The 25,881-nt window shown below is 36.2% G+C and overlaps 1 protein-coding gene across 6 annotated transcripts; it reads right to left on the reverse strand.

The window, feature by feature from the left end:
- Positions 1 to 4: 4 nt before the first annotated feature.
- LOC131167120 (phosphoinositide phosphatase SAC2-like) lies at positions 5 to 25,881 on the reverse strand. 6 transcript variants are annotated; one of them, XM_058125940.1, is made up of 17 exons: positions 25,693 to 25,881; positions 25,228 to 25,459; positions 17,107 to 17,311; positions 16,849 to 17,014; positions 15,945 to 16,167; positions 15,255 to 15,331; positions 14,724 to 14,911; positions 14,546 to 14,643; positions 14,258 to 14,391; positions 14,034 to 14,162; positions 12,800 to 13,157; positions 11,480 to 11,601; positions 10,781 to 10,894; positions 7,478 to 7,666; positions 5,678 to 5,872; positions 2,281 to 2,368; positions 5 to 736 (listed from the first exon to the last, which is right to left on the reverse strand). In XM_058125940.1, the coding sequence occupies exons 2-17, from the start codon at positions 25,321 to 25,323 to the stop codon at positions 617 to 619; spliced, it is 2,502 nt and encodes an 833-aa protein (XP_057981923.1). In that variant the 5' UTR covers positions 25,324 to 25,459; positions 25,693 to 25,881; the 3' UTR covers positions 5 to 616. The 6 variants fall into 6 exon arrangements, with proteins under 6 accessions (XP_057981923.1, XP_057981922.1, XP_057981926.1 ...); XM_058125939.1 differs by having other exon boundaries at positions 25,566 to 25,880; XM_058125943.1 differs by having other exon boundaries at positions 5,678 to 5,854; positions 25,693 to 25,878.

Here is a 25,881-nt window from a genome sequence, read left to right on the forward strand (position 1 = left end):
GGGATTAAAACTTAAAATATTGTTCAAATAATCATCGCGAATGCAGCAGCACAAGGGAGTTTACAATGATTTTTACACCAATAATCAGTGCTAGAATATCCTATGAATACAAGTTCTAGAAAAAATTTAGCAGGGAATTTCAGAGGAGCATTCAGTCATGGACGATGAGCAGTACCCATTTCCTTGGCCACAAAAATATAAACACTGAAAAGAATGTGAAGATCATGACCTAAACTTGTAAAAATGGAGCTTAATCCTGTCGAACATTTAAATAAAACATATTTACAAGGATGGAAATATATGGAGTCGGGAACTTCCCCACATGCAGTGGGATCCCCAGATCTCCAAAAAGAATTAGCTAGCGCTATTTACTCTTGTACTCCCTCTTAACACGCTCCATCAGATGAAATTAAGGCTGTAAATCTCGTGTCACGAGTCTTCATTTAGATGATGAATCTTTCAAGTGAATGATGAAGCCTCCCTTGATCTCCCTTTTTATGCATTTTTTAGGGGAGCTTGACCTCTTATTTTCTGTTGGGAACCCAAATCCTTCGGATGGGTTGAATGTGATACTTGAAACAAAAATTGATTCCGGTGACAAAACTCAAGCTTAACTTCAAGGGAACAGCATCTCACCATAAGTTACCCAGTCTGCAAAGCTATTGGAAAATTCAGCACTAACATCAGAGTATGGCATGGTGTCATAAGTGAGCTCAGTCTCATTCTGCTCTCTTCCCTGTAGAGGGGGAGGGGGGAACTGGTGAGCTTCTTTTAAATATTCCATACACTAACCTGTTTATAATTGTTATATGCTCGTACCATACTATAAAGGGGATGCATGTATCCACCATCACAAAATATTCCTATTGACAATAACTTTGAAGCAGAATTTGACATTCTTTTAAAAAATGCGTCGATTTGAGAAAAGAAGGGGAGTTTAGGCACAATGGTAAAGTTGTCGACCTGAAAGTCACAAACAGCCTCTTGCAAAAATTGCTAAGGTTGCATACTCTAGATCCATCATGGTCTGTGTGCACCAGGTTGGCCTTTTTTTTAGTTGATTTGGGTAAAAGGTTAAATGAAAAATAGGCAATAATGGTGTAAATATGTTTGCTGGCGTGTAAAAGATTCAGGATCCAACATAGATGGCTAGGAAAAATCAAGTCTAGACTCCTTCCCTGTACATTTAGTGGATCCATTTTAACTGTTAGATTACTAATTCACCTGAAAGCTTAAGCTGTTCGGTAATGGGCCAACAATGTATATCAGGGCCTAGTACCTCCCCGCACATGCAGCCCGACAGCACATGCAGAGATAAACAAAAGATAAACAACACTCATTATAGGGAATAAGATAATTCTTAACAAACAAATGACAAAAGCTGGCAAACAAGACTAGAACCCAGGACCTCTTGGTACTCAGCTCTTATACCATGTCAAATTACTACTTTACCTTAAAGCTTAAACTGTTAGGTTGTGAGCCTACAGTGTATGTCAAACCTTAACAATGACTATAGGCCTTGCCATACAGGGTCAAGGAATCTATAGGCAGATTCAGTACAATTTAGATGGCTTCAATAGTTTCAGAGCCAAACTCAAAATCTTAAAACATGAGTCTGCAGACACAAAAAACTGAAGTTCAATATTTTATTGGAAAAGGCAGATACTACATGGATTATACGTCAATAACAACCATACCTGTTTACTTTTTCCACTTTTTTTCTTTTTAAAAAGAAAACCATCCCGAAATAGAACTAAAATCAAAGGTCTAGTTTTTCCATAATTTTGTTGCCATTGGTTTATTATTTATTTTTTATATGGTTACTCAATTCTGATTTGATGACTGAATTAAAACTAAATGGAAAAACTGATAACTGAATTTTATAAAGCATAAAAATTATTTTTATTTTTCTAAATCTTATGAGTACTAGTCACTGTATTTGTTACACACGGGAGGCTGGGCCACCAAGCTATATACTGGAAAAGAAGCCAAGCCCCCACCTTGGTTGCTTAAGCCTTAAATCCATGAAGAGAAAGGAGGGTGGTTTATTAGAAGCGAGCCTCACTTTTCTCCAAAAACACATTCCAACCTTCCCACAGATGTGGGCCACAGAAAAAGTTCTTTCATTAGTACTCTTTACCAAAACTTTATGACTGAGGGTTTATCTACCATATGTGCGCAGTGTGGCAAGCACGTTGTAATTATCAATTATCTTCTAAATAAAGGATAAACATGCCATTTCATAACAGTTTTAAGATTCACATTATTTATAATACTTACTTTTGAGCTGGTTCCAGATTCACTTGCAGATCCATTCACGACATTTTCCAATGACAAGCTGGCAACAGAAGAGTTTATGAGCGTAGACCTGCAGCCATACATTTCAGTGGCACCATTACACCTTAAGAAAATGAAAGGAAATTTATCAACTGCTACTATTCTCATTTCATTAAAAATACCCAAAACAAGAAACTGGGTCAGGCAGGGTGTAATTGAATTTTTGAAGTTGTTAAGTCAATGGGACATGCAGTTTTGCTACTTAAGCACCTTTTGTTAAGTCATGTTGATGTATGGTTCTCTGATTTTTCCCATCCCTAACTGCTGTCAGTAAAAAATGCCCCTGTTCAAGTTGTCCCCCTTCAAGTAGGTGGGGGTGTTAGTATAAGTAGGGTTCAGCTGCCTCCAAAAATTCTCTAGGCTTTTGGAGTGTGGCATGCCTATCTCATTGGTCATATCAATGTGCAATCCTCTGATTTCCAACAACCCCACCCCCCCCAACCCAAAAAAAAAACATTACCCTTAGCAGAAAAAGACAGTAGATGGATCAACCTAAGAGAGATCCACAAATAATTCAGAACTGGCAGTTGATTATGCTGCATGGCATTACATATTAACTGCAACACTGTTTGGATTCCAAACAAATAATCTGTTAACACGCTAAATTCCAACTTATTTTTTTTATTTCTAAAAAAAAAATCCTTTAAAAAATCTAAATAAGTTCTTGAATTTTATTCCTCCAAAAACAGTGATATTCAAATTTCTGGAACTACCCAACTCTGCTCAGCACTGAAATAATCTGGATTAAGGAGCTATTGTGAAAACATTGGGAGCAATCAAACTCACCCTTCAAACTGTGACTGAATCAAGGCATGCAAAACTGTCTCTAAAATACAAAAGGTTACCTCAGGAATTGATTCCTCAGTGTACTCATATATCAGAATTTTGTGAATTATTTAGGCGTATTGGATTATGAAATAATTTGACTCTAGAACAAAATTAAAGTTTAGATGGTTCATGGTTGATGAAAAAAGGATTGCTCGTAAAGAAAATGAGAAGCATGCATTGTCATTCCAAGATTCAGGGTTTCCACAAATACAAGGGATTATTCATAGTATTCAGGATACAATCTTAAGACCATGCTATGCCTGGGAAAAATGGTATGGAATGAAAATTTAAATGGAGAGGATGACAAAATCAAGTGATAAATTCAATTTTATTCCATTCCTATGTACCAAACATGTAGTTCGAGTAAAACTTTTCATCCATCTTAGAATTCACAAATTTGGAAGCCAAATGAGACAAATTCCAATTACTTATTACATATAATTCACTGCAATTTTACTTTATTTTTTTTGGCCAAAGCCATCCAAAAGAAGATAATTCGAGTTCACAATTACTAAATAAAAAATGTGAGTACAGCTAATCCATGACAACAAAAACATATTAAAAAAATCTATGTAAAAAATAAATTAAAAATTTTTATTTACACTTAACATTTTAACAATATAAGAGGTCAGCTGAAAATGAAAATTGTCAATTACTCATTACCATTAATTTATAGATATTTTTCCACCTTACACTACTTAAAAGGGCACAAATCTAGCGCACAAATTAGCCCTCAAAAAATATGTTTCTGATGCATGTTATCAACTTAGCATGTTTCTATACCAGAATAAACGAGGATTTATTAAAAAAAATTTCAAATTTCATACAAAAATACTTAAAAAAAAACTAAATATAAATTTATAAAGATTCCACATCTTAATAATCTAGGAGGCCAACTGAAAAAAAAACACTCACAATCAGTTAAGAAAACTAATGAGGTAATTCCAAAGAGAGAGAGAGAGAGAGAAAGAGATTTTGTTGTTGTTGATGAGGACTTCAAATGAATCTCAAACTGAAACTATTGAGGGAAGAGTTGTGGATTTAGGGTTAAGTAGAAGTGAGGGATAAGAGGCGTAAGCCATGAGTAGAGATTAGGGTTAGCTTCTGGAGAATTAAAATAGAAAATTGCGTTCTCTATATGTTGTATTTTTGGGAAGATTGTTGTTTATTGGAATTTGATGGTTTTTTGCATTACATTGCAGAATTCTTTTTTATCATACTGCATTATTTTTATTGTAATGAATGTGAAGGTCATTACAGAAATGTATTTTTTCAATAGGACACACACTCCTTTTAGATTATGTACTGTTGGGAGGATTTTCATTAATTGAAAAGATGATAGTCTTCTGGAATTAAATTATAGGATTGTTTCATTATGTTGCATTTTATTGCATGCAAGGAAAAGGATCTTTCCATTTTGGGAAGCTGTTTTTTTTTTTTTTTCTTTCTCCAAGACATGAGACTTGAGAGAGGCTGATTTTTTGGGATGTGCCAAATTTGATTTCACATTCTTGTATTTGTCAAACTGTGTAATAAAGGTTGCAAATTGTACTGCGATGGATTTCATTTGCATATATACAGCGCACTGTACTTTCCTTTGTGCTGGAATTTTTCAAGGAACTCTCATATATGGACCATTGATACAGATTAATTGCACTTGTGTATTGTATTGAGATTAGGATGCATGTTTATTTCCCTTTTTTATTGGGCGTTATACATAATGTTTATATAGTTTTGGAAACATCAAGATGACAAATAGGGGCATTGTCAGCATAATGTCTGATGTGTCAGACAAATTTCTGGACAAATTTGGGGTAAAAAATCGACAAATTTGAGAATGACTTGAGAAACCAATTTCATTTTGAACGACCAGTGTGCACCACTACCAATACCATACAATCACAAGAGTTAAAAAGAAGACTTTTATGGGTATTCCTAGCACCATTCATTTTGTCCACACCTCATCCCTGCACCCCCCCCCCCCCCCCAAAAAAAATAAAAAAACGCAGAGGCTATATAAAACAATATATATTGGGCCTCTCCTTGCAATCATAAAAAAGCAAGTTTCAAATTACTGCTTATTGCTAGTGGCAGAGTGGCTCTAGCACTCTGATGATGATCATGCTGGCATTGATGATGTTGCTTTGTGGGAGAGGCACAGATGTGGCCGTGGTATCATACTAGCAGTGTCATCAGTAGCGGAGGTGGAGGTGGATGTGATACATCATACAAGTTCTAGAACAAAAGAGAAATATTTTTGGAAGAGCCTGAAATGGAGGTGGTGCTGACACCGATGAAGATGCTTTATGGGAGAGGCAATGAGGGTGATTGTAATTGTGATGGCAATAGAAGCAGCAAATTGGGGGAAGGTGGTGAGCCAGATGTGGCAGTGGTATCATAATGGCAGCTTCATCAGTAGTAGTGATGGTGATGGATGGGAAATAAGTTCTAAGAGAAGTATTTTGGAAGAACACTTCCCAAGTGCAATGCTAAAAAGATTCACAAGAATTACCTTTCATAAGTTTCTTCTTCACATGAATTTCCAGATGATGAAATCCAATCAGCATCAAGAAAATTTGAGCAATTAAATGTGCTTCCATGTTCATTGAAACAAATGTGGCAACTTTCCAGATACTGGTCCTGTTGCACATCTGAGAAAAGCTGCTTTCGCGACATTGATGGAGTATACCTAAAATGACAGCCAAACCTTTAACAAGATGGGTTACAAATGAATGCTGACAGCACCAGAGGTAGATCAACACAGGGTCCAACATTCTACAGAAAATTTTAAAATTAAAAAAAATACTACCATTCCCAGACATCTTAATTAGGAAATCACAATTTTAATTTTTGGAGCAGTGAACAAAGCAACAGAGGAGAGAATACAACTGATATCAATAGGGTACTCACAAAATACAAGTAAAACCATCAAATTATTCCAAACAATAATGCATGCCACATAATGATACAGGTACATGAAGATTAGCAAAGAATTAAAGCTAAAATTATGTAATACAAACAGGGGAGGGAGTGGGACAGAGTGAGGAAGGGTTAGGTATATTGGTGATTTTGCGAGCCTTCCTTTTTCGAGTAATTATCACTGTATAAAAAACATCACAACAAAACAGGGACAGGCACTCCAAACTAAGTTTTCATAATATTTATATTAAGAATTTATAACCAAAGCCTTTTTGTTTCTAAGCCTTCCCTTATTAACATGTTTTCAGCAAGAGGAACTAAGTCACCAGCATAAATACCATATTTTCATGTTTTTTTTTCAAGAAAGCAGCAAAGTCAGCGGATGAAGATGGTCAGCAGACGAAGATGGAATTGAAGCCCTTCGGAAAGACTTAAACCACATCTTAGGTATGGCATCTTCCATATTTTAAGGGGCCTTTGGTTTGTGGCATAAAAAATATTCCCATGGAATGACACATTCAGGGATGGGATGCCTGCCTCATGGGAATATTTTTGTTTTATTTTGTTTGAGTTGTAAGATTCCCAGGAATGCATGCAAGATTTCCATGTCAATGCTCAGTTGAACCTAGGAATCCTAGCATCATTTCAAGAAAATGACCATTATACCCCTGAAATATGTATAAGTGTATAACCAATATATGAAGAGTAATCATATTTTCAACACAAAAAATTAGCGAGAATATGTACTTGATTAAATCCATATCATAAAATTCTCAACAATCATAAATTTTTTTAAAAAAAATCAACACTTCAATAATCAAATAAAACCAAAATAATTGAGGTAATATAGTGTCTAAATTTTAATAATTTTATTATATTATTACAAAAGAATGATAATATTATTTTATTTTATTATTAATTTTGTGTTTTAAATATAATATTATAGTGTAATAATAATCGACTATAGGGGCATTATTGTCTAACTTGCCAAAATAACAAGGGCAAATTAGTCCAAAAAGTAGGATATCCGTTCCTGTGAAATTTACCCATGGGAGAGGATGGCAATGAGATGCCCATGTTTTGTGGGAATGCTTCATTCCTGGAAATGTTAAGATGCCAGCCATGCAGGATTCCCATGCCCAAACAAATGTGTGAATGGCATGCCCATCGGCTGTACATTCCCAGGATGTTGAAAGATGCCGCAACCCAAATACTTTAGAATGTTTCACCACAATTTTATACTGCAGAAATTACTGAATCAAACAGCTTATTGTTGTCCAATTAAATTATTTATGCAAGCCAAGCAACATCCAAATGAACTGGCAGAAAAACAAAGACAACATGATTATGATGAAGGTGCTCCTCAAGGCAAACAAATTAGATGTAAACTGACCTTGAATAAGATATATCACTTTCACAAGTTGAGATTTCTGGTGTGGAATCAGAAAGACCCCTGTTACCCCCAGGCGACTTTTCAGGCAGAGGCTGGCCAGAACTACTCTCCCCAACATTGCCGCGTGTCATAGGTGAGTTGCTTTCACAGAGAATATTGCCATCTGATAGTGATCGTTTAAAAAAGGACCTACATAGAAAAAGTAGCAAGTGCATTACAACTGCAAAGAAACAAGTGGCTAATCACCACAAACGTCTATTGTGTAACTATTAGACGACCGCTTTATCTAAAAGTTTAAGTTGATAGGTTGTGATCCAACAATGTATATCAAACTTTAACACTTGCCCACACGTGCAGCCCAATGAGCAACAACAAATGATAAATAACTCCCATTATAGGAGCAAGAAGATTTTTAACCACTGCCAGAGGTAACGTAGGCAACAAGACAAGAACCTAGGACCTCTTGGCAAACATAACTCCAATGCCATGTTAGAGGACCACTTCACCTAAAAGCCTAAGCTGTTAGGTTGTAGGCCAACAATGTAAATCATCAAACTTGAACAGTAACCACTAAAAATCATAGCCACTAAACTATTTTCCACTCACAGATACAGAGAATGGTTGCATGCAAATATGCAGATACATTTTTAACTTTTATATTCAATTCCTCGAGTGAAAACTAGTAACCAGGATGTTCAGCGCCAATTATAACCATGAAAAGAATGAATGAATTAACTCATTAATTGTCAAACAATAACTGACTCAAAAAATAAATTGTTTCAACAATAAAACAACAAAATAATTTAAAATACCATATTACTTAAAGAGTTTCAAGCGAATGTCCCGTCTCCAGATGTGATTTATGATTGACATAAAAAACAGTAAGTTGTGAAGATGAGTATCTTTCTAAACCAGAAACTCTAATCCAAATGAATCTTGACTTCTTTAATATTAAAGTAAATGATTTACAATTTTTAAAAAATATTCTTCAAAGCTCCAGGAAATGAGTGAGGATTTTTTGAACCTTGACAAATAACGTGGATTGTCCATTTACTTGCCATTGCCTGGAGGCTTTTTTGTTTACTATTCACCTTCTAGGTTAGTGCTATTGGGTAGTCTAGATGATACTTCAAAAATGCTAAATTATGGGCAATAAATAATAAATAAATAAAAACATGATTATTAGAGTAGGAAAGCATATGAAGGAAGACCCCAGTAAACTGTTGAGAAATACATGAAGTCAGTAACATAAAAACAGTGTCAGGGAAACTTAAAAAAGCATCAGAAAAACGAATAAGCATTGAAGAATTCATGTGCAAAACCTAAGTACCATCCCAATTCTGCAAAGTTAATCTTTGAAGCAGATTCGCAATAGCCAACAGCATATTTCCTCTTCTCCAGGAAAAAAAGCAATAGTACTGGAAGGAAGAGAGGGAAAGAAGTGACAAAAGAGACATTTGTCTCAGTAGTCTGAAAGTTTGGTGGATGATTCTGTTATTTTAATGGGGAAGGAAATTCTTAATAAGAGAGGACTTTCACTGGGCCTTCTGCAGTGGACAATTTTGGATTTTTTTTTTTTTGGGTTGGGGGGGGGGGGGGGGGGGAGGAGAAGTGTGTGTCTAAAAAAGAAAATTATTTTAAGGATGAAATTCAGGGGAATACTCTTTTTTTTTTTGGGAAAGGGTGGGGGGAAGTGGAATCAACTGGTAAGGAAGCTAATTTTGATGGGCCAAAATATTTCCAGCCATTGGAAGGCACTGCATGCAGATGGGTGTGAAATGAGGAAAAAGTATGAAGATATGTGAAGATCATTCTGTTGAGAGAGCAAAATAACTTTTGATTCAGGAGGAAGTTGAAGTATAGTGGAAGAGACAATTGTAAAGATGGGAGACAAGGGAGAGGGTGAGTTTTTTCAAGGAAAAAAGATTTTGGGGGATGTCTCGGACAACAATAGTGTTTACTTTAGAGATTCTGATTGTGATTGGGGTTTGCTTTTGGGCAAGATTGGGAGCAGTATTGATATGTTTCTGATTCATCTGATCTGATTGGGGATTTAATGCATGTGCAGCGACATCCAACGGAAGGATTAGGGGGTGGCTTTTAGCACTTTTCAAAATGATGGCTTGGATTCAAAGCAAATGGATAGGGAGGGTATCATCCCAGTAGAGAAGATCACAGGGAAGGATCTTCAAGCTCAGCATTTAGATAATTTGGGTTGACATTTGTCTGGTAGCGGAGGCATCAAATTTAAGTTAGATGGTAGTGGTAAAACTAAGGTGAAATGGACCAGAGGAAATTAACTAACTCAAAGTGTTGGGTGAATTACGAGGGAAGGGTTTAAAGAGGTGTTTTCTTGGTTGACTATTGTTAATTTTAATTTTAATTTTAATTTTTCTTCTTTTTTTATTTTGTTCTTTGGAGGGTGTCAAGTCCTCCTCTAGAAAGTAATTTCTCTCTCTAGCTCTCTTTCGCTCTCTTAATTATCTTCTTTGTTTTTTTAGATAAAAAAATCATGTGCAAACCCAATATGAAAATTTGATTAATTATTTCAAAAAATGTGAAACTTTCTAAGATTCATGCTGAAAAGCTCAGAGGCAATAAAGTGACAATTAGAAGGAAATGAAAATTATTAGGGAAAAAACAATCTCAAAATTGAGAAATTCCATGGAATTTCCATGACTCTTTTGATTCCCTAAATGCTTCCAGGCATTTCTGCAACTTTACAAAGCATTTTTCAGAACCCAATATGAAAACTTGGTTAATTATTTCAAAAAATGTGAAACTTTCTAAGATTCATGCTGAAAAGCTCAGAGGCAATAAAGTGACAATTAGAAGGAAATGAGAAATATTAGGGAAAAAACAATCTCAAAATTGATAAATTCCATGGAATTTCCATGATTCTTGATTCCCTAAATGCTTCCAGGCATTTCTGCAACTTTTACAAAGAATTTTTCAGAACACTGGCCTCAGAATACACAAAAGAATTCCTCTGGAAATGCATTCCCCACCTGGTATTATAGTTTCTTGGTAACTATGGATTGGAAGAAATAGCAGACCAAATATGAAAATAAATCTTTACAGAAAGGAAAATCATGAGGGATACGCTTAATAGAAATTAGGAAGCAAAACTTTTTCCCTGCAGTGATCATGAACTTCCCTCAAAGTACTGTAAGTAGTTTCAGTATATTTACTATATTCCTGATTTCTTTCTTTTCTTCCTTCTATAGTTCGCAAACAGTCTCATCATCATTTCTTGAAATTCAAATAAAAAAATATTAAAAAAAAAAGGCTAACACTTTGTACCTAGCATTATCATCTCCAAGGCTCAGACCACGCCTCCCAACATTGTAATGCTGGTCTGAATCCAGTTCCCACAGTGCTGGTTTACCCTGTTGCGGCTGGAAGTGTCCCAAGAACCTGCTCCAATATTAAGTTTAATATTATGTGAAAAAACAGTAAAACACATGTCTTAGCAATGTTCTAAAGATGAAAAAACCAACAAAGACTACAGCCTGACAAGCAAAAGGAGTAATCACCAATCACCATAATACATTTGTCTTTCAAGCATCACATTAATTCAATGTTAACTACAAAGCTAATTCCTATTGCATGTAAATGCAATCAGTACACAAAATGCATTTGCAGGTACCTTTGATTTTCTTTTGTTTCTAGCAAAACTACAATGACCTCCCCTGAGGGTTGATGATATAGTAGGGGCCTCTCTCAAGGTTTGGAAATTTCCAATGATCTCCCCCGAGAGTAAATGTTATTTCACTTATTTCTTCTTTGTGAATCGACCATCAGTTATGATTTCAAAATGGTTTAATCCATGGCAACTAGATATTTTTTACCTAATATGGTGAATATCGGTTCAGTAACTATCCAAACCTCAGGGAGGTACCAGCAGTATGATCAAACCTCAAGAGATGTTAGTGTCATTTGCTCTAGAAACATTTACAGTGTTAATTAAGAGGGGGAACTTATGTCAGTTTTTTGACTTACACATTGATGGCATCTTGTTTCTCAGCATCCATGTAAGCATTACTGTAGTACCGTTGTAGAGTTCTGAAGAACTCCTGGGATTGAGTTGCTGCTTTCCACTGACCCCTTCTTTCTGAGAATATCTATTCAGTATCACAAAAACCTTGATATAAGACCAGGATTCAAAAAAATAGACAAACTCACAAAGAAAAAAAAAAAAAAAACCAGGATGAAGTTGCAGAAGTTTGTTTGTGTTTCAGAAGGAGCACTCTAGAATAGAGGGACAAGGATGAAACCATCACAAGGATATCAACTGGTACCAAAGTAGTAGAGACACCAACAGCTAACTAGAAGACTTGCCTGGCTAGAAAAATAAATAGTCTGCATATTGCCTCGTTTTCCAGGCTGGGAAAGGACCAAGTGTTAAACCTTAGATGGAAATCTATATCACCTATTACTCCAGGCAAGGCGCCCCTTTATTACCCCATTGAGGGTGCCATGATGCACAGAATTATTGTTTAATTTGAGGAAACCCACGTAACAATGAAATTGTTTAATTTGAGGAAACTCACGTAACAATGAAAATCATATTATCACAGGAATAAATAAAAATAAAAACTATTATTATTCATTGATCCAATTGTGAAACATTCTCAGTGACCGACGTTAGGTAATTCATTATGTTTCTTTTCAAAACTAAACATAGCAGGACAGTCAGTTGTTACTCAGAGCTAAGTATCACAAGACACAGCTGTTTGTTAAGGGATTTACACACCTAATAGTGTCATACAGAACCACTAAAATAGTCTATCATGTTGATGAATCCAAATTTTTAGTTGTGAGTTCAATGCTTCCTAATCAAGCCATATTCCATGTCATATAACCATACCAGTGCGCCAAAGATTGAAAGTTTAAAACTGAGTTCATACGCATCCTCCTTTAAGTCCAGTCATGATAACTTAAAGCTCAAAGTTATTACCTAAGGTATCAAAGGACTTAATGCAATCATTTTTTAATAAAGTCATACACAAAAACACAAGCAAAAGAAATAAAAATCTGTACCTGTCAACCCAAAGTATGAACTCAGAATTCTCTTATTATATTAATTGGGTTGACTGTACTGCACACCATAATCGAGCCTATAAAGTCCAATATGAAAGGTCATGCAAGATTGACAATCCAGCCACTCAAAGCATATATTCAGGTGTTATTCACTTCTCATGGGGTGGAGGCCAATCTGGTTAATATCATTATTTTGAGTATTTCCTAGACAGAAGTCATCACTGTTAGCAAATATATAAGAATAAAGTGCATGTGCGCGCACATATATATAGGGATTACCTTATTGTGTGCTGCAGAGCCACCATACTGCAAGGCAAGTGTGTCACCCATCAGCTCATAAACCCCCATTAACTCATCCGCCAAAGGGTCATCCAGATCAATATTTGGCACATCTATAAATCCTGAAGCATGCAGCTGATGTCCTAGAGCAACCAACCCATATGCATATTGGGCAACATTAGTGCGATCTAAACAATCTATGCAATTGGTCCTCAAAACTCCTTTCTGGAACATTTGGGCCTTGACAGACAGATCAATTGTATCACTGCCACCACAATTAACCTCTCTCCCCAAGTCATCGGCCCCATTGCTTTGATCATGAAGTTTCTGTAGAAAGCTTTCACCACCATCTTTCTTCCTGTGTCAAAATGAATCATCAATGATGTTAACACCTACCCATATCCAAAGCAGAAACAAAATAAATAACAGAAATTTGGCCCAAATGGAGACTTTGGATAGGCAATGCTTCCCAAAAGCACCTGTTCCCAGGGTAATAGGCCAGCAGCAGGCCCAGAAAATATCTCTGGCAGGGCATTATATACACACTTGCGCTAACAGGAAGAAAAATATAAAAATATATAAAACATAATTTTTCAAACTAATTTGTCTAGAGTTTGAACTTGAAAGTTATAAATAAAATGAAAGTGCCTTGCGCACCAAAGAGAGAAACCATTGAGGCCAATTAAACAAATAATCTTTCCTTCGGATCAATATTGCTATTATAATATTTCAGTGAGGACACAATCAGATTTTTAACTTGGATATTTTTATAATTTAATTTTATATTATCCTTTGAAATTCCAGCTTACACTTTGGATCCACCCTTGGTATAGGCACCATTTGTAAATTATAGAACAATGGGTTCGTGGAAAAAACCATAGAATTTCTAGAATCTAAGAAAGAATAGTCATAGCCCATCATATTAAATAATTGTTCAAAAATGAGCATCAAGACAATATTAATTTTAACAGTTCTGTTCACATTATTATATAACTGCATTAGAAGACATGGTTGGATAAGAGAGTTTTTTTTTTTTTTCTTTTTTCTTCTTTTGTCCCCAGTAATCAGTTGGCCAAGTCTTACCAGAATACTTTTTGAGTTCAACAAAATAAAGTGTAAGACAATAATTGATTTGTTCAATCAATCACAAGTTTTATGAACACTATTACTAATAAAAAAGGAACATGACAAGAATACCGTGCCATAGGAACAGCATCCTTTTATGTGAACTTACACAAAATTGGACTGATTCAGCAATCCCTCAGGCCCTATAGTTGGTGGCACTTGGCAATAAAAAATGCCAGTTAAGGTCAATGCATAAGCAGCCACTTTTCCCAGAAGTGACAACACGTTGGCAGCTTTGCTGGAGGAAAAAATCAAATTACATTAATGTACATCAGACGTTAACAACAAACAAAAAATATCAGGAGAGACATAAGCAAAGGAAAGCAAGAGTACTTTCTAGACTGTTTGTGTAGATCCCAGTGAAGGAACTTTAAACGATTCTCCTCGGATAAATCTTTATTAATAATATCAATGGCATTAGCAAATTCTGCACGAAGAATAGATTCTCGGGGCCTCTTCTCATGTGACTGTTAGTTACCAACCATTATAACAAATAGAAAGGTAAATGACATTGAAAAGAGGTTACAAAAGAGGATTGCAAAAATCAATATATAAGTACATCAAATTAACAAGCATGGACACAAAAATTATAGGTCCCTTTATCAATGTTCAAAGGCCTACCTTAATCAAATTCAATATAATTATTGGATTTCCATATCTCTTCACGAGATTTTCAAAATGAAGTCTTGTGGCATTGTAATTATGGTCCTTCTTTGATACTGGAAACAGAAACAGGTATCAACAAGAATGGGAGGTCAGCACCTTTAAAATTAAAAAAAAATATATTTGAGAGTCATACATGTAATGTCAGGTTTAATATTTAATCGTGAAGTCTCCTGGGACCAGAAAAGGGGGATTGAACCCCGGTTCTGCACAACAGAACTTATTTGGATCAGGCATCCTTCAGGAACATCTTCAAAAACAATCTGTTCTGTCTCAACATCATTAGCTACTCGACCCTTTTCATTTACGCCTCGCTTTAAATATCTACACCATAAAGAGAGATAAGAATAGGACAAATATTGAAAACATCAATGCCAGCACAAGATTTGAGAAAAGAAAAATATTCAAAATTGACTAGGCTGGTTAGCGTGCTAAAGGCTGCACAGTTGAAAATTTGGGTCAAAACTCAAAAGTAAACTTGTTTTCAGAAATTCTTAGTTTTTTGAATCCTTAGTGTGGCGTGTCCTAAATCCGGCAATAGCACAGCATATGTAACATGGAAGGGGAAAAAATTTCTACCATGTGCATAGATTAAAAAAGGAATGGATTTAAAGAAACTAATCCCATGGATCAAACATGTCTCTCAGTAGCTCAAAGTTATTCAAACCTGGTGCCAGCAAAATGGCGTGATCGCCTGGCAATGAGGGTCAATTTGAAGTCCCTGCCAGAAACTGAAAACTTGACCTGGTTTTACAAAGCATAAAGACATCAATATCACAACAGAGATTCCAATCTTGCAGCACAGATGCATAGTTGCTTAAAAAAAAATTTTAATAAGCAGAGTTTTTTTATATAAATTTTCCATCACTACCCAAAAAATGAGGGAAGTTGTTAGCCTGCACAAATGACTAAACAATTAAAGCTATCTTTCACATTAACATCCTTGCCCAGAAGCATGTTCCTGGTTGTCTGTTTATTGAAAGCTTGACACAAGGACTTTGTGTTCTCAAAAATTATCATAACCAACAAACAAGTAAACTTGATGGCTCAACAAAAGAACAATCAAAATCAACTAATGTCATTTATGATAAAAGATATAAGAATATCAGAACAATTTCCCAAATACAGAAATTGGCCATCCTGCTCTCATAGTAGGTGAAAGTTAAAACACAATAAGGAATTTGGTTCCCAAAAAAGAAGTTTTGGCAACCCAACTCTGAGAGCAGTGTCTCATAACAGAGGAATAAAGATGAAAAAAAAAAAAGTGTTTTGAATTACACTATATCCAACTTCTTAATTATTTCTTGTAGTTGTTTTAAACAATAAGCATATTCAGTAGGCAACGACGCACCAATACCTGCTTAAAAAAGCCATACACTAACGCAACTGTCCAGAGAGTATTCTTGAGCTGGTTCCGAATTCCACGAGTTAGGAACTCGTTCCAAACAAACATCGTTTCATACAGGAGTTGACCTGTCTCACTATCACATAAGTTCTTTTGGAGACTACGCATGACATGGTAGGAGTAGCTGAAAAAGAAGTCCTTCGTAAGATCCACTGTGCATAGGAGCTTCTTGTATCTATGTCATCAAGAAAGAAAAAAGAAGGCAAAACACATAAATACAAGTCAGATAATTTAATCAAAGGAGGAACCACAAAAGTAATGAAGCAGTTGCTAGAAGTATAAATTTTTTAAAAAATAAAATATTAAAAAACAAATAAGATTTCCCCCCTGTGAAACCCTGATGATACCTTGTCTCACCCAACATGTTACAATAACATCACAACAGCAATGAAGTTTGCCCCTGTACATTTGCTGGAAATAAATTGACAATAGCCTCTAAAACAGTATCACTACAGAGACTGCAATAATAATAATGTAAAAGTTCCACATAATAAATTTGGGATATGCACTATTTGTTTTATCTTCTAAAAATATAAACTACAGCTACAGAACAAGAGAAAATCTGAAGGAACATAGCCGCATCATTTATTTAACATAAAGCCGGCACTCACAAAATTGTATAGAGTTTGAACTTGTACCTCCACAATGTAGAACTTGTCTATTATTGAAAGTAGATACCAAAACTCAGATTATTTGTTCCAAAAGAAATAAATTGAAATCACAACAAAACTACTACAACACAAGACAAGTCTCATCTATATACACAAGACAATGTGTAACTCCAAATGCTAATCTCCTAGGTCTCCTTAGATGTACCGAGGACATTTTACATTTGCATGCAGAATGGACAAAAGACCTGTTCTCATTCTTAGAATATTCCATTTTGGACCGCACAGTAGAATTTGGAATTGGAATCATTTCTGTCTTGGTAATGGCATATATTGCATGGCCGCAAATTGCACCAATCTTCCTCCTTTTTGTTATAAGCAGCATGTAGTAAGGCCCCAAAAATTTGACAAACCCTAAAATTTGGGGAAAAAGGAAAAACGTCATGAGTTCTTAAATTCACAAAAAAGAACATGCTGTGGTAGGAAACCTTGTAGACGTAACTCACCGACAATTCCATAACAAGTGGTGACAAATTTAAGTCCACCAGTGGGCCTGTTTCCTTCATGTATCCGTCTCAAGAGGTCATAGCATTCAATTTGGGAGTATACTGTGGAATCTTCACGAATGTCTAGCTCAGAAGGTTCTAAACGGTCAATCTTTAATACTCTCCAAAAGGTCCTGCTTTTGTCTCTTCCAATCATGTAAAAGTTCTGTTGCATAAAGATGGTACATGAGCACATGTGACGAGAGGCAAAATCAATCAGGCATTTGAAAAGAAAAAGTAGTTTCTTCATTTAAATCAAGGAACATAATGGATCTGATTAAAAATGAAAAATAGTGCAATAAAGAGCATAGTCAAAGTAATCATAGCTTTAGAAAATAAGGCTCTATTTGGATCAAGGAGTTAGTTTGAGAAGAGAGAGGAAAGGAAAATAAGAACGAAATTCAGTTCCCATTGTATTTTCTCTCTATATCAAATACTATTAAAAATAAAAACTTGTTCGAATATGATTAAAAGTTAAGAAAAATCAAATATTAATCATGTGTAAAATTTAAATTCTGTTTATCAATTGCTATATATATATATATATTTTTCTCATTTTCCTTGATAACATAAAAAAGTGGATTCTTCTCGTTTTTTCTTTTTCTTTTCCTAATGTTTTCCAAGTTCCAAACAAAGCTTTAAAGGAAACGGAAAAGAATATTGTATAAGAAAGAAGATATCAAATCATAACTATGAATTCGGTAATGCAACAATACCCTAATAAGTTTCAAGACGATTTAGAAGGCTTGCTTAAAATGCTGATCATATAAAAGCAATGACTAATGAATGTTTCATGGGTATACCGTATACCCCTGTGCACACAACTCTTTTAAGGGATTTGCACACTATCCTCCCCTATAGGAAGTCGGGAGTAGGGGTGTACTTGGTTTTTTTCGGTTCGGTTTTACCCAAAACCGAACACTGAACTGAAACATATCGGTTCCCATATTTAAAATCATTGCTGCCCATAAACTGACGGTTCAGTTTTAAAAAAACGGTTCTTCGGTCCAATATTCAGTTTGTAACCGAACTGAACCTCACCACAATATTATTGCTTAAAAGCCCATTCAAAACTGTTAAATGGACTTTAATTTGAGCGGACCAAGCATGAGTAACATTTTTCCTGCAGCTCAAATGGAATGGATACGAGTGGAGAGGAGGCCAGCTTTTATAAGTGGAGAAGGTTCCCTCAAAGTAATTGGCAGCCGATGTGGGATGTGGGAATCAAGGGTGAATGGTGAAGGGTGAAGGCTGCGACTGGGTAATGGCTGGGCTTGGGGGCCCCGGGGGGGTCTGAGAGTGAGAGTGAGGGTGCAGTGTGTGCTTCTCTGCATGCTACCAGCCTACCATGATTAGTTGATTACAACCTGGGGCTGGGCAATGGATGGGCTTGGGACCCCCGCGCGCGCGGGGGGTGGGGGGTGGTGGGGGAAGGGGCTGTGCGAGAGTGGAAATGAGGGTGCAGTGTGTGCCTCTCTGCATGCTACCATGAATCATGGTCCATGATTACAACCTAGTAATACATGGGAATCATGGCTAATACATGGGAGAAAACCTCTCGTCCTCATGCATAAAGGGTTCTAATCTCTCCCATCTCTTCTGCCATAATTAAATATTTGTGTATATAATTATAATGAATAAAATTTATTAAATAATTGGGTATTGTACAATTAATAAAATTAAGAGTTATATATTGCGCAAAAATTTTTAGATATATATATATATAATTTGGTTTTTTTTGGTTCAGTTTTTCTGTATAACTGAAACCGAAACCGAATACTGGTTTTTTAAAATTGGAAAACTGAAACCGAATACCCAAACCGAAAAACTGAACTGAAATGTTAAGCATTCGGTTTTGGTCCAATTTTCTGTTTTTCGTAAATTTTTGTACACCCTAGTCGGGAGATGAGCTAATGGCACACAATACTCTAACGACTAATTGAAATAGGTGTTTGAAACTTTTATTTTCAAATGAATAGAATTCTTAATGATGGAAGATTGGTTATACAATAAAATCGGAATCATTTATAACTATGCGAAAAAATGGAAATATATTACTTGATCAAGAATGCCATGATCCAGGATAAAATTGTTTTTCTACTAAACGTCTAAGATAATTTCATATCTAAAAGAACAAAACCAAGAGTGGAGAAGCACAAAGCACAACTCCAAATCAGAGATATGCCAGCCACGAAGGGCTTGAAGTGCGCAGGAGAGTTCCATATATAATCAGTTTGGGCCAGCAAATTTCAGAAATAGGGTGTTTGTTTAGATTTAATATGTTATTTTACTCCTGCCCATAAGGTATCTTTACTATATATGTTCAAAAGCACATAAATTTACTTTAAATTAGGTCTGTCAAGTAAACCTGCATGATCTGCCTACGGGAGTTGAGAAGATAAATATGTAGTCATGTTCGGTTCAAGTAAAGAGATTCATTCAAGTTCATCTGGGGTCCAAACAGAGACTCAGATCCAGGTCACCTTCCTGAGGCATGCCCAGTGCCTTTAGGCCTCTCCTATTTAACATGCAATGTAAAGCCGTACAAAGAAAAAAATTATAGATTACAAAAGCATGCCATAAAGAGATTATGGTGAATGGAGACATGTTTTGGAATTCCCTCTCCTTTCTTTTCAGTTTACCTGATATTCAAGTGTATTTTGAAGTAAGAATTATGCAATAACTTCAAATGGATCCTCAGTGCTCACCTCATATCCTAATGCCCAATATTCCTTCCTTTTTATTAAACACCTAATTTTGTCAACCATGCTTTCAAAAATAAAAGGGAAAGAAGTGATATGGGAAGAAGTTCCCAATTTTTTCATGCAGATCCATAATTGAGTTCAATCCAAGAAGCAACTATATTCTTTTGAGCTTCAAAATAATGTTCAAAACAAGAACACATCATGTGTGTGATGCAGGACAGCATGGAGCTATAGCCAATAGAAAAATTAGGAGAAATAAAGGGAGGATAGGGGAAGAAAGAAGAAGGAAGAAGGAGATACAATGGGGAAAGTCACACTTCACTTTCAATTCAAATTCCTCAAAAACTAACTCTTGCATGGCTTTCACACCCTTTTATAAATAGGGCAAAGACACTGATCTCCCCTAAGGTTTAACAAAAAGATAGGGACATCCTCTAAGATTTTAAAAATTCGATTGAACTCCCCTTAGATTTGCAAAAAAGACAAAAATCTCTCCTAAAAAAACTTATTTTTTTGCAAAATACAAGGGGAGAGACTTGTATCTTTTTGGAAAATCTTAGGAGAGGTGCCTGGAATTCTTGAAACCTCACAGGAGGTCCCTACAATTTTTGAAACTTCATGGGAGGCCAGTGTCTTTTTGCCAAACCTCAAGGGAGATCGGTGTATTTTTCCCTTATAAGTAAGCCTAAATATATGAATTACACTTAAATCCCAAATCAGCATGAGATTACAAATGAACCTCTAAAAGACATACTATTACAAACCAACCCCCAAATACGCATAACCTATTACTAACTAAACAAAATACACACACAATGAACTAATTAACTAAACACAAAAATTCCTTTAATCCTATTCTTCTGAACTAATCTCCAACAAGGGTCTAGCCATATTCATTATTCTCTTGTATTGATTGAAATATTTACATAGGTACGTTGATATGGAAGCTAGGGTTTTGCGAACAGTTTCTCTCTCCCCTCTCGGGAAACGATCCTCTCTTCGTCTCAAGCGTACGACAATATGGAGTCTTATGCAGTAGGTCATGTTGAATTGGTTGATTCACATTGAAGGAAAATCCTTCGATCTATGCTTGGATAAGGTGGGGGAGTTTCTTCTCTTCTCATGGTTAAGAACAATGTGGGGCGCAACAGATGGTTAATGTTTTCTAAAGAGGTAGTTTCTTGGTTTGCTGATGGGTTGTCAGTGTTCGCTAGATGGAAAGGAGGTACCCGAGTTTCAGTATGGGTATCATACAGTACAGGATGTCGATTAGGTGGACAAAGGTGGGAAGTTTATGGAGTTAGGGTTGTCATGAAAAGGAAGGAAATTTTCATTGTTCATTCCTAGTGGCACAAAGATAAAGAGTTGGTGAAACTTTGCAAACGACTTCTGCATGATTGCAAAGGAATTTCAAAAGGAATCTGAAGCTGTAGTTGCAGGCGACCCATCATGTCCTGATCGTGGAGTCGAGTGGTGCTGAACGGTAAAAAGTGCGAAGGCGTTGGTCATGGTAGTCAATTTTGCTCTGGAAATCTGGGTATGGTGGGTGGGAGAGAAGATTGGTATTGTAGATGTGGGGGGTGTGATGTACTTGAAGGAACCTGGCTTTTCAAAGTCAGGACCCATCACAGAATGACCGGAATTGTGCGACCAGAATGGCAAGGAAGCTAGGTTTTGGCAGGATTAGTAATCTTCTTAGATACAGTTAGGTCTGCTTGTGGAGAAAAAACTGCAAAGAGGAATGGGTTGAGCAGTATTTTCTGGTTTTGGAATCGACCCAAATAATAGAGAAATAAGGTAAATATTTTTTTAATAAACTAGGGCAATTATTTGATCAGCCCAACTTTAAGGAAAGTTTGAAGTGGGCTCAAAGGGAGGTTCTGATTCTTTGGCCTTCATGCAGATGGACCAAGGTGGTAGTCTAGCTTATGTTTTATATAATAGTGATCCAGGTACTTCCTTGCTGGAAACCAAAAATAAGCAGGCCCAAAATTCTTTTCTTACATCCCAGAAGCCAATAATTGGGAAGGACACTGTACCTTTTGATAGTACTTTACATTCCTAGTCTACAGATTCCAAAGATATCAATTTTTGGAACAAAATCAGATTAGCAACAAAGAAGATATTAAACAAAATTGTGGTGGTAAAAATGCAACAAGTTTTAGAAGAGGATTAGAAAGTGATGTGCAAAAGAGTAAAAAAATAGAATGTGCTCAGGGGGGGGAGGGGGGAACGAAGTGTGATGGTTTTGGTCTTAATTATAACAATTTGAGGGAAACAAGGTTTATGCTTGTTGGAGGGCTGTTGTATGGGTGCTGAAATGAGGAAGGTGTTTGAAGATAAGAGAAAATCTGGTGAGTGTGGTAAAGTTATTAAAGAGAGATTATAAAGGACAGCTTAGTAAGGAGGCTGGACGTAGTTAAGGGGTAAGTAAATAAAAAGAGGGAAAGAAATGGGGGGACTTCTCAGATTTAGAAAGTGATGATATTAGTGAGTTTGATTGTGGCGGGGGCTGTGTTGGATGAGATTTGAGAACAATATGGGTAGGTTTCGGATTCTTGTGAAGAGATTGGGGATTTATCCTATGTCCATCCACCCCCATTGGAAAGACTTGAGGAGTTTCTATCTTTGATAATGATAATCAGGTTAGCAAATGACAGTGAAGGGATGGAATTTTGCCTACACCTGTGGAGAAGGTTCCTAAGAAGGACTTAGATGCACAAGATCTTTTGGATAAATGTGCTTAAAGTTGACTAGTTTTGGTGGAAGTGAAATGCACATGGATGGTGGCAAGAGTTAAAAGTTGAAGGCACAAAAGGATTAGCGAAATTGATGAGCACGGTAAATTATGATGGAAAGGGGTTGAAACAAGGATTCCTTGGTTAACGTGTTGTACTGTTATTTGCTAAGGTCAACTAGTGTTTTTTGCTTTTATTTTTTCCTTTTTTATTTTTCTTAGGGGATTTTCTTGTTTTATTTGGTGAACTCTTTGTCCGTGCACGTTGTATCTTCCTTTCTTTCTATCTAATATAGCTTATTTCTCCATAAAAAAATTTTAAAAAAAAATTAAATAAAAAAAAAAAAACAAAGGGTCTACCCATGGTCCAACTTCTTGTCCTACGTCAAATCTCCCCCAAATTGGAAAAAATTCAGCCTCAAATTTTGAAATGTTGGATCAAACTGAAAAATAGGAACATGTTGAAGACTTTTGATGTCTCCAAACACATGCATTTCCTTGCTTGTAGTGTCTTCAAGTTGAGTAAGCTTGACATGATCAATACTGTATGATTCTTTCCCTTGGTTGATTGGAAGAGTAGGCTTCAAAGATGTTATTCTTACCATAATAGTAAAAGACATATGTGTTCTCATGTCCTTAAGTCACACCCAAGTCATCCAACCAAGGAAAGTTAGGGAGTACATGGAAAGCATTCATTATCACACCAAACACTGTCAAAATAGTTACTCTCTTGGATAGGAATTGGACATCTTTTACAAACATACAGGGTAGAGTTATCACCCCAAGATCTCTTATAAGGCTCTGGGTGGGGTTCTACCGTTCTGGATGAAGTTGCAAACAAGTAATCTCAATTCTAGAAACCACATTCATAGCGCATCTTCCATCAATGATGATTTTGCAAACATTTTCTCCATATTTGAGAAAGGTATGAAATGGCTTGATATTGTGCCTAGTGTATGACAAAAGTTATTCCTTTTTCCAATAATTTGTCACCATGCTGCTGGATTTATACATATAAGCCAAACATCTAACACAATTTGCCCACAATGCACAATCTACTCATGTATAAGTTAACCACCAACTTGGTTCCCAATTTCTCAAGAACTTTATTCAATTTCTCCTTAACTGCAGAGTACAGGGGAGGGGAGCAAGGTCTCACAAAAGGGCAGTCCGGTGCACAAAGCTCCCGCGTATGTGAGGTCCGGGGAAAGGGCGGACCACAATGGGTCTATAGTACGCAGCCTAACCTTGCCTTTTTGCAAGAGGCTGTTTCCACGCCTCGAACCCGTGACCTCTAGATCACACGGCGAGATCTCACAAATAATCACAAAATTCAATATTTTAGAAGTCCACACTGAGATAACTCCATGTTTCATAAGTTTTTGAGGGAACATGAGAACTGATTAACAACTTCAAGAAGAATTCCTGAAATAGTTTGGCAAACTCGTGAAAAATGTAATAACCATTGAATCAGCTCCTTGTTTTATGTTATGATTATGGACCAATGCCAGATCCACTTCTAAAAATCTCAGGCTGTCAATCACAAGGTGTCTAGGCTCAGGTCTTCAAAGCATCCACAATTCATGCAAAAATGCAAATAGTTAAGATTTAAGACAAACCCTCCCTACCCACTTAACGGAAGCATAACTATGGAATGGTATTTTTATGTTAGATTATTATTTGTTATGAGTCTTATGACAGGAATCATCTACTGGAAGTATCACTTTTTAAAGTTAAAATAGGAGTGCTCATAAATTCTTTTGATAACATTGTGTCACATTTATTTACTGCATATATACCCCGATGACTTGCAAGTTTTTAGCAAGAGCTGAGGTTTCAGGTTTGCCCATAATGCATCTCACGACAGAGATGGAGATGAGGAATGAGGGAGCTGGGGTGTTGGGGTGGAATTTGGTGTGAAAGTGAAACATACGTAATGTAGAAAAAATTGAGAAATTGAGAAATAGATAAAAAGAGGCAAGACAATTCTGTTGTGAACTTCAAATGCACACAAGATGTTCCATTTGATGTCATCTATACAACATCAGAGAGTTTTAATTATGAATTTTTCAACCATAAATTTTTTTTGGGAGTTTTTTCCTCTTCTCTTTTTTTTCTCAGGGGGATGGGGGAGGAAGTTTTGCAGCAAGCAATGATAATTAAGCAAATTGCATAAATGAAATGTTACACTTACAGATCACATGTAAATTGAATAGAGATAGAGGTGTGGGGGTGTTTTGCAGCAAGCAGTAATTATTTATGGAGTTCACATATGTGAAATATTACTCCTATAAATCACATATGTAAATTGAATGGAGAAAGTATTCAAAAACTCAAACAGAGAGAGAGAGAGAGAGAGAGAGGCTTGTAAGCATAGAAATTGAAGAATACAAAAGCACAGACAACAGCCAATAACAGCAAACATACATAATTAAAACAACAAAAACTCATCAAAAATCACACCACCAATAACACAGACAACAGCCAACAACAAATATAAATAACTGAAACAACAACAACAGCAATAACAAATCAGCAAAAAACACATCATCACCATCAGTATTATGAGTAAACCTTAAAATTTGTGGCGTCAACAAAAATACCGAATCGGAATAAAGAAGAAAGCATAAGCATATATACCGAGCGAGTCTCGTAAAGCTTGAATTTCTGCATATAGGCAGTGTTGAGGCCGGGCAGCTCCTCGATCCAAGGCTGCTGCTCGTTCTCTGACACCATGGCGCGGATCCCGAGCCTCAGGCCCGGGCAGATTCAGATGAACATACAAAGTAAGAGATCACCGTTACTACAAGCTTAAAGAGCCCTAGATTCCGCTCCGTTGCCCCAAGCACATCATTCTCCTACGACTCCATCACTGCAGGAAAATTTCAAGTTCAATCCATGCAAAACAATGATGTAATGCAATTCACGAACAGAACACAAACTTCAAGGCTTAATCCACATACATTAAAGGCACTCACAAAATCATCAATATCAGAGTAGTGATTTCAAAAGCATTAAACAAAAGAAGGAAAAAAGGAACCGCGAGAGGAAAGAGCTCCCGTAAACAAAATATATGTGCTTGGAGGATGGTGGAAAAGATCAAACCAGCAAACTGGAGAGAAAGAGAGATCGAAAATGAAGGTTTTGATTATTCTGGTGGGAAAGGAGAAGAAAGGAGGGGTAGAGAGTCCGATCCTGAGCGGAGGAGAAAGCCACAGCTCCAACGACTGTATCCACACAAAAATACCAAGAGGGCCAATTTTTGATTTTGTTTTGTTGGGGTTTTTCAGTTTT

The sequence above is a fragment of the Malania oleifera genome, chromosome 10, assembly GCF_029873635.1.
Source record: "Malania oleifera isolate guangnan ecotype guangnan chromosome 10, ASM2987363v1, whole genome shotgun sequence".
Lineage (NCBI taxonomy): Eukaryota > Viridiplantae > Streptophyta > Magnoliopsida > Santalales > Ximeniaceae > Malania > Malania oleifera.

Bases quoted from the DNA above. Each gene is read 5' to 3' on its own strand.
- LOC131167120 (XM_058125940.1), bottom strand. From the start codon at position 25,323: ATGGTGTCAGAGAACGAGCAGCAGCCTTGGATCGAGGAGCTGCCCGGC. The intron at 16,168-16,848 runs GTCTTTTGTCCA...TTGATGACATAG, and splicing joins TATTCTAAGAATGAGAACAG to ATACAAGAAGCTCCTATGCA. The intron at 14,912-15,254 runs GTTTGAATAACT...TTTATGGTGTAG, and splicing joins CGCCATTTTGCTGGCACCAG to ATATTTAAAGCGAGGCGTAA.